Below are 8,452 nucleotides of genomic sequence, written 5' to 3' on the forward strand. Positions count from 1 at the left end.
CTTCCAAATGTGTACTTTAGGGTGAGAGCACGTCACAATTTGCAGTAGCTACACTGCAAGGCTTCAATAGCCACACGTGGTTAGTGGCTCCTGTAGTGGACAGGTCAGGTCTAAACACAAAGTCAGAATGATGCCTAGAGTCAGAAGAGTTTTCCAGACTATCACCACAATTGTATTTAACCTGTACTCATAGTTGGCTTTGATTTCTGAGTTCCTGGGGATCTCTGATGTAAACAGTAGGTCCAACAAAGTATGTGCTCTCCTGACACAGGTAATGACCATGAATACCCCAGGATTTCTGAATCTTTTTTAACTTCTCTATGTTTGTTTTTTTTTTTCCTTGACTGGACCATTTTTGGCTCCTTCTAAGAAAAAACATAATATAAAATAGTTTGAGATGTCTGGTAACAAAGAAAACAGAAATGGTTATGCATTTTGTTTATTCTTAAATTTCATCCAAATAAGTATTAAAAATTACTTTAAAGCACACTGATAAAGGTTCAAAACTAGAAAGCCACTGTAGGAATAATCAACAAATGAACAACAAAAAATGTTTGCTTCTCCTTGTTTTTGAACCAGTTCTAACACTTTACACTTTAGTTTGGATAATAAAAGTGTCATTCATTTAAGTCAGGACTAAAAGCCCCAAAATGTAGTTCAGATTTCTGAGAGTTGCCAATTTGATTCTTCAGGCAAATAATTTAACCCATGAAAGCCTCCACTTCTACATAAGTATAAACAGAGGAATAACTATGTTACAGAATGGCTATGAAGATTAATATACTGTGTATAAAGCTTACAACAGGCAAATAGTATGTACTCAATAAATTATCCATTTACTATTATTTTTTATAATAGTAAATTATTTATAATAGTAAATTATCCACTTACTATTATCATAGTTAATCACAAAAGATTATTAAATCCAGGTTTCTAAACTGGGGTCTTCAGATTGTGGATCCACAGCTAAAACTGTGAGTGGGTGGGGAGGAGAGTGGATTCCTAAAACCGGATGGAAAATAAGACTCCACCTACATTTTCACTAATCTCTAAACAAAAGTTAGCCTTTGTTTTATTATGAATGCTGGCAACATCAAAGTAGTATCTGAAGGATCTGTAACTTTGCACCAGTAGAAGTCACTGATATTTTCATATTACATTTCTGATGCTTACAGACATCTCAAAATATTTGTCACCTTTTCGAAATTCCAGCCTTTGTGAGATGTGCTGCTAGATCTTCTCAATTAAGGCATTAGTAAAGAAGCAATACTATGTTATCAATGTATTGGTTTTAATTTCAACATTGTTTCCTTTGTAATCCAACATTTATTTCAGGCACTTAAAAGGATTATTCTGAGAATGGGTCCATAGGTTTCACAAAACTGCCATGGCACAAAACAAGGTTAAGAATCCCTGACTTTCAGCCTATCTCTTTGCTTCCAGAAGGCCAACCAAGTTTTACAATTGAGCACCTGACTGGGTGAGCCCATTCCCATAGTCTAAGGTTTGTTTTTCTGTTTATAGCTTGATAGGAAGATATTACTGTTCTGGTGTCTGACTCTGTCAATTAACCTTCGTGTTCAAGGTTCTGTGTTAAGCTGACAGGTTGATTTTCTGGTGCATTCGGTCGACTTGGGGAATATATGTGACTCCCACTGGATGCCAGGCCTTTGGTGAAGCTGGGCAGTGGTTTCGAAGCGAGGTTCCAGATCAGTAGAATTAGCGTCTCCTGTTAGCTTGTTAGATATGCAAATTCTTGGGTCACACCCCAGACGTCCTAAAACTGAAGCTCCGGGGTGTCTATCAGTCTGTATTTTAAGCCCTCGGGGAGGTGTACGCTAGTTTGAGAACCACCGTGATAGACACACTCGGAGGACAGCACAATCCTGCGTAGGAGGCCCCCACCTCGACCCTTGGTAGGAACTAACAGGGCTCCTGCAACCGGACGAGGCGAGAGATGGGGAAGGGAGGTGATGAGGGGCGTCCATCGAGTCGAAAGCCGGGACTTGGGGCCTTGTTCTGCTCCTGTACCCCGATTTTACTTACATTACCCAGGGCCTCGAGGGTGACTGACGGAGATTATCCGCCTCCCCTCCCCTGACCCCTCCAGCACCGACCCCTCCGGGCTGCCACCCTACGGCGAGAAAAGACGAGTCAAGGGAGAGTGTGCTAGAGACCGAGGAGGACAGTGCTAGACAACGAGGGTTCTAGCCAAACAGATCGGTAGCCCGCTAAACCCTTCCCTGCCCAAGCCACCCTGGGGGGCGCACACTCTGCTGGGAATTGAGGTCCCGGAAGCCCACCCTTTCCAGGCTTTCCGGACTGTCTTGCCTCGAGAAAACTACAAGTCCCAGAGTGCTCGGCGAGGGCGGGTCACGTGGGAGGGGCGGCGGGCGCGGCTAAATAGTCTCCGTCGGCCATTTTGTGGGAGAAGCCGCAGCGCCGCCTCTTCTTTCGCGTCTTCGCATCCGTTGCCGCCGCCTCTTCCTCCGCCTCCTCCTTCGCCTCTTCCTGCCTCCTCCCGGCTTCCGCCGCCGCCGCCGCCGCCGCCGCTCAAGCCGCATTCCAGCCCCGGGGCCAAGCGTCTCCGTATTTGTTTCCGTTTTTTCGCCACTACAGCCTCCTGACACGGTGATCCGGGCGGGCCCCGCAGGAATTTTATCCCCACACCGGCCTCACACTAGTATCGCATGTCCACTATCCAGAACCTCCAATCTTTCGGTAAGAGCGGGTCGCCCCGCCGCCTCCTCCCGCCCGCCGCGTCCTCCGCGCGCCTCCCGGCTGTCTAGCCGCCGCTGCCCGCCCCCGACGGGGCCGCTCCTCCACCCCCTGCTTCGCAGGGCCCCCGGTCGCCCTCCCCGCACCCCGAGTGGGGCTTTGTCTCGGCGCCCAGAAGATGGCGACTGGGCCCCTGGCGACCCCCTCCCTGAAGACGGCCCCCGGAGCCCCGGCCGCGGACCCTGTGCCGCCCCCTGCCCGCTCCCGGACCGGCCTGCGCCTCGCTTCTGCCTCCTGCCGCCCTGTGCCGCCCCCAGACCTGCCCTGCTGCTGGCCAGGGGGACGCCGGCCCGGGCCGGGGTATCGGCGTCCATTAGCGGTCGGGGCTGTTCTGTGAGCGGCTGTCGGAGGCATTTAGTAGAAGATGCGGCGGATCAGGCCTCTAATCTGTTATAGGGTAGTGGTCCAGTTCTCTACGTGTAGTACTCTGTATTGAGATATGTGCATCTTTTTCCCAGGCAGTTACTGTTAAATGATTAGGAGGTATCTGTGAATCTTTCTGTTGTCATCAGAATGTAATCGAGATGACGCACATTTTTTATAGTGGCTATAAAATTAAGGTCTTAAAATCTCAGGATTATGTTCAACGATAATAATATCTACCTGTAAGTGTTTTTCTCTTCCGGTATTGGTGGGCATACCTGTTTAAAGTCTCATTTTATGAGAGTACCTAAGCGGTTTCATCAACAACCTAAGCTTATGACTGCCCCCCCCCCCCCATCCCCACCTGCAGAAAAAAAGCAGAGGCACTAGAACCTTCTTTGCTGAGTGTCTAGATTGTAGCGAACCATATATCTGGAAATTACTAACTAAAAGATATTTTCCTGCTTTGGATTTTTTTGTATTCCCTTTGCAGACCCCTTTGCTGATGCAACTAAGGGTGACGACTTACTCCCGGCAGGGACTGAGGATTACATTCATATAAGAATCCAGCAACGGAACGGCAGGAAGACACTGACTACTGTTCAGGGCATTGCGGATGATTATGACAAAAAGAAACTTGTGAAAGCTTTCAAAAAGGTAAAGGTGTTAGGAAGAAGAGATTAAAATGTAGTTATTGAAGCACACCTCTAAGTAGGATTATGGTCCACACCTTACTCGACTGTCAGTGTGGGTGAAGATGATTTGACCCAAGGAAACTATGTTCATACTCTTAATAACATCTAGGTAATCTGAGGGTGAAAATAAAATATCATTGTTATTTGATTCAGTTATGTTGAATCTACTTCTTCAGAAATTTGCCTGTAATGGTACTGTGATTGAACATCCGGAATACGGAGAGGTTATTCAGCTTCAAGGTGACCAAAGGAAAAACATTTGCCAGTTTCTCTTGGAGGTGAGTGATTGGGTGCTTTTTGTACAGCCTTGAGATTGCTTCTGACATTGTACTTAAGGGTGACAAGAATTATAACTTTATCCTCTTTAGTAAGAAATCATGTGGATGAAGCACATTAATTGTACTTATTTTGAAGACAGGAGTACCAGTTTATTTTGTCATTAGAATGACCTGATCATTCCTGGGTCCACTGAGGATGTTTTGCGGCATGTCATGATATTCAAATGTGTGTTGAATTTTTATTAACAGTTCATGCCACAAATAATAGTGTTGCAGTGACCTGTTAACAATGATACTTTTTAATGACTGCTCTGTTTTCTTAGGAATGATTTTATATGTAGTGATTCTGCTAAATTTTATTTTGTAGGTTGGCATTGTCAAGGAGGAACAGCTTAAGGTTCATGGATTCTAAAATGAACCTAAATACGTGGAGGATTTCTTGAATAATTTTGTTCTCTGACCCAGTTTGGCTGCCTTGTGAAATGATTCTCTGCAGTAAATGGACTTTTCATTTATTTAATCATTCAAACTTCCATTCACACCTGCATGATTACAGAAAACATGGGGTATGTAGGCTAGTAACACATAAGAAAATTGCAGTAAGATGGTAATGAAACCCCGTATTCATCTTAACATGTTTCCAATGGAAAAGATTTTGTTTTGAGTGTTTATTTGTTTATTGTTCCGTTTATTACTTTTCACTTGATTAGATTTTTTTTGTTGTATTAAACCATGTATGTTGCAGCTTAACAATAAAAAAAAAAAAAACTATGAGTGCTTTTGTGATCAGTTAGGCTCCCAAATCTAAGCAAGTAATGTACACCTATAGTTTGTCTTTCATAACTGGCGTTCTCATTTTGTTTATTCTTTCTGATTAATTTCAGATGCTGTTAAAGCTAGAGGAGAACCTTTGTTATATGTAATTTTTGTTCTTTACTCGCTGACTTAAAAATAAGAGTAGAAAAAATATAAACTCAGTCAAAACCAAGAATTTATCAGAAAGTACTGTTAAATTGTTGAGAAGAAAATGACATAGTTTAAACTTAAGTATTAGCACATAGAATTCTTTTGGTTCTTTTATTGGTTATATTACTGGTATGCCAACATAAGTCTGTCTCTAAGTGCCAGACAATAAAGTAGGTTCCTGACATAAATTTAGTCAGAGGTGCTGCCTTGCAAGTGTGGGTGGGTGGGTGGCTGGTACTACTGTTCTACAGATGGAAGAAAGACATTGCTTGGGGTTGGGCTTAACTTCCCTAGAGTGCTAGAAAGTGACAGTTGGGGTGCCAGCCAAGGGCTTCCAACCAGAGAAGTCACACTCTTTCACTAAATCCTGGTTTGTATTTGTTTCACCAGAAGAAGTAAGAACCACAGGTAATAGTGCACGGGGACTGGGAGTAGTGTGAGAAATAAGAGAATTAACGGTTCTTAGGAGATTGCTGCTGCTTATCCTCTTTTTGATTTCCAGACTTATGCTTTTTTATTGAGCCATCGTTATTTGCTTAGTTATACAAGGCTTCCCTTGTGGCTCAGATGGTAAAGAATCCGCCTGCAAGGCAGGAGACCTGGGTTCACTCCCTGGGTTGGGAAGATGCCCTGGAGAAGGGAATGGATACCTACTCCAGTATTCTTGCCTGGAGAATTGCGCAGACAGCCTGGCAGGCAGTCCAGAGAGTCGCAAAGAGTTCAAAGGACTAAGCAACTAACACTTTCACAAACTGTCCTTAAAACCAGTTAGCCAAGACAGAAAAAGGCATCTACAGTAGTCACCCCTGTATCCAAGGAGTATCTATTCCAAGACCCTGAGTGGACATCTGAAACGGCAGATAGTATCAAACCCGGGAAATAGCATATACTGTGTAGATATGCTTGAGAAAGGGATGAATCAGGTCTTGCCCAGATGGAGCAGATTGAGATTCCATCTCATGGTACCCAGTATTAAACCTATGAATTGTTTATCCCTAGAATTTTCCATTTAATTTTGTTTTGGACCACAGGTAACAAACTGCAGAAAGTGAAATCTCAGATAAGGAGGGAACTGTTGGATGGACACATGCTTTTAAGCTAAATGCAGTGGGATAATGATGTGGAAAATGTCACTACATTCTGTTCCCGCTGAATTCTTGCTTCTGTTTTGATGGTACTGCTTTTGGAAAATAAAATCAGCCCCCACAGTTTACCTCTGGAGGATACTTGATAGGTTTTGTGACTTTCTCACCCCATTCTACCTCTAAGTGAGAGAGACTGGGAATATTGAGAAGTGAGTACACCAGGAAACGGTGCCAAATTTGGTAAGCTCATTCCTGAAAAACAGCAGTTTGACCAGGAAGGCCAAGAGACATGGGAGAAATCTTCTAATTTGAGAAATCTTTACTTTTCTACCTGTAACATTTTGTAACCATCCCATCTCTCATTGAGAGGTGCTGGGGAAACAGAAAAAACAATACAGCAGACACATTAACACACTGAAGTGTTGCTTCATCTGGGGAGATCCGAGGCAGTGCAGGGAAAAGAATTGTCTGTTGAGATTGATTGAACAGGGACATAGGCGGATAAGGGAAAGCTTGTTAAACTGTTTCCCAGAGATAAGCTCTTGGCCTGATCCTTCGGCCTGTGAGCCCCCAGATACATGCTTGGACTTGTCACCTATAGGGCAGTCCTCATCCTTAGAGCAAGAACAGTATCGTGTACCTTTCTTGTCTTTGAGCAATACAATAGAAATAGCTACATGTTTCTACAATTTTACTGAAACCAGTCAAAGTCAATGTCCCCTCAAGTGGGAAAGCTGTCTGACAGGGAGCCTTAGAAATAGCTAAGAGCAAAGCTCAGTGTTCTTGTCTGCTTCAAGAGCTGCAGCACTTGTCTGCAAAAGTGACGAGGTGGTATTGTGGAACAGGTGGGAGAGTACGTCCTACAGACGCAGCTACGCAGCTAAAATGCGAGCCAAGTGGTATCTCCTTGTGCCTCTGTGGGAAGGTTGTGATCTGCAGATTTTTAGTGATCTGTACTTTGAACTATCGAGTAGAGGACTAGTAGATTTGTCCCTGAACCTCTATGCTCCGTAGAGGTTTTGGTGAAGCCAATGGGAAATTGACCTTTGGTTGATTGAGGCACGGCCTGAGTAGACTGCTGCTATAGCAACAATGCCCTCTGCCCTTGGATCTTGGCCCCACAGGAGGCAGAGGAAAACCTGGAGGTTGGGGGTGCCCCCTTCCTGTTTAGGAACTCAAGAGCTATTCTCTGAACCACCCTAGAGAGAGGGTGGCTCTCATCTTAGGGAAGGAACAGTCCTAGTCCCAATCAGATACACTTAACCAAAATAACTTGAGACGTACAGAATGGTAACAGCCGTCTGTGTGCCTTCTGTCACCAGCTGGGCTCCAGCGAAAGGAATGGGCAGTCAGGGCTTAGGCAGAATCAAGCTCATTAGATTGCCTACACAGACTTGTTCAGTGAGCCTGTGAGGTTTCCCCACATCAAGCCAGAATTGGGCGTGGGAAGGAAAGGAAGCAGGCAAGGCCCTGCTGTATCTAAAACCAAAGAAAAGTCTCACTCGCAGCGGACAGTGACCAGCTGCCCTTGCTTGACACGCAACGTTGTGCTTGTCTGGGATCACGGGGGCCGAGTGAATCGGCTGGTGAATCAAGCAGGAGTAAGTCCATGTAAGGGTGCCTTCAGTACTGATGGCTCCTTTCACATGGCTATGTGGGCATTTAACTCCCTTTTCATCTGGATAGTGGAAGCTTGGAAAAAGAAAAGCCCTAAGCTGGAGGAATGGCTGTATTTCTTCACTTCTGGAAAACCATTCATGGGGGCACGAGTGCCAGCAGAGGAGGGAACTCACGCTGTCCCTGGATGTTGCTAATCCAGGCCTGTTGTGTCAGATGACAGGTGGCCTGTGGGGTTCTCTGGTCTGTTGTTTAGCCACTTAAGTCGTATCCAACTCTTTTGTGACCCCATGGTCTGTAGCCTGCCAGGCTCCTCTGCCCATGGGATTTCCCAGGCAAAAATACTGGAGTGGATTGTCATTTCCTTCTCCAGGGGCTCTTCCTGATCTAGGGATCAAACCCACGTCTCCTGCATCTCCTGCATCGGCAGGCAGGTTCTTTACCACTGAGCCACCAGGGAAGCCCTCTCTGGTCTTTATGGAGAACTTAAAGGGGAATTTATACTGGGCATTGGCGGTGAGGATGCCAGTGTGAGGTGGCCTGTTAGCTCCTCAGCCTGATTTTGAATCTAGCAGGGGGAGCAGTAGATCTGTCAGTGAACTGAGGGCAGGATCTGAATCATGGTGCTTTCATCTCAAACCAGTGAACAACCTGCAGACTTCTTTTCATG

General features: G+C 45.1%; 1 protein-coding gene across 2 annotated transcripts; it reads left to right on the forward strand.

Moving 5' to 3' along the window:
* The first annotated feature begins 1,795 nt into the window (after nt 1-1,795).
* Nucleotides 1,796-4,888, forward strand: EIF1B (eukaryotic translation initiation factor 1B). 2 transcript variants are annotated; one of them, XM_006042579.3, is made up of 5 exons: nt 1,796-1,916; nt 2,620-2,721; nt 3,635-3,798; nt 4,013-4,114; nt 4,482-4,888. In XM_006042579.3, the coding sequence occupies exons 2-5, from the start codon at nt 2,691-2,693 to the stop codon at nt 4,524-4,526; spliced, it is 342 nt and encodes a 113-aa protein (XP_006042641.1). In that variant the 5' UTR covers nt 1,796-1,916; nt 2,620-2,690; the 3' UTR covers nt 4,527-4,888. The 2 variants fall into 2 exon arrangements, with proteins under 2 accessions (XP_006042641.1, XP_045019899.1); XM_045163964.1 differs by lacking the exon at nt 1,796-1,916 and having other exon boundaries at nt 2,413-2,721.
* Nucleotides 4,889-8,452: the final 3,564 nt, after the last annotated feature.

Source organism: Bubalus bubalis, chromosome 21 (genome assembly GCF_019923935.1).
Source record: "Bubalus bubalis isolate 160015118507 breed Murrah chromosome 21, NDDB_SH_1, whole genome shotgun sequence".
NCBI classification, from domain to species: domain Eukaryota; kingdom Metazoa; phylum Chordata; class Mammalia; order Artiodactyla; family Bovidae; genus Bubalus; species Bubalus bubalis.

Excerpts from the sequence above, each read along its gene's own strand:
- EIF1B (XM_006042579.3), top strand. The coding sequence starts at position 2,691 with ATGTCCACTATCCAGAACCTCCAATCTTTCG. Across the intron at positions 2,722-3,634 it reads CCAGAACCTCCAATCTTTCG|ACCCCTTTGCTGATGCAACT; the intron begins GTAAGAGCGGGT and ends TTCCCTTTGCAG. Across the intron at positions 3,799-4,012 it reads TTGTGAAAGCTTTCAAAAAG|AAATTTGCCTGTAATGGTAC; the intron begins GTAAAGGTGTTA and ends CTACTTCTTCAG.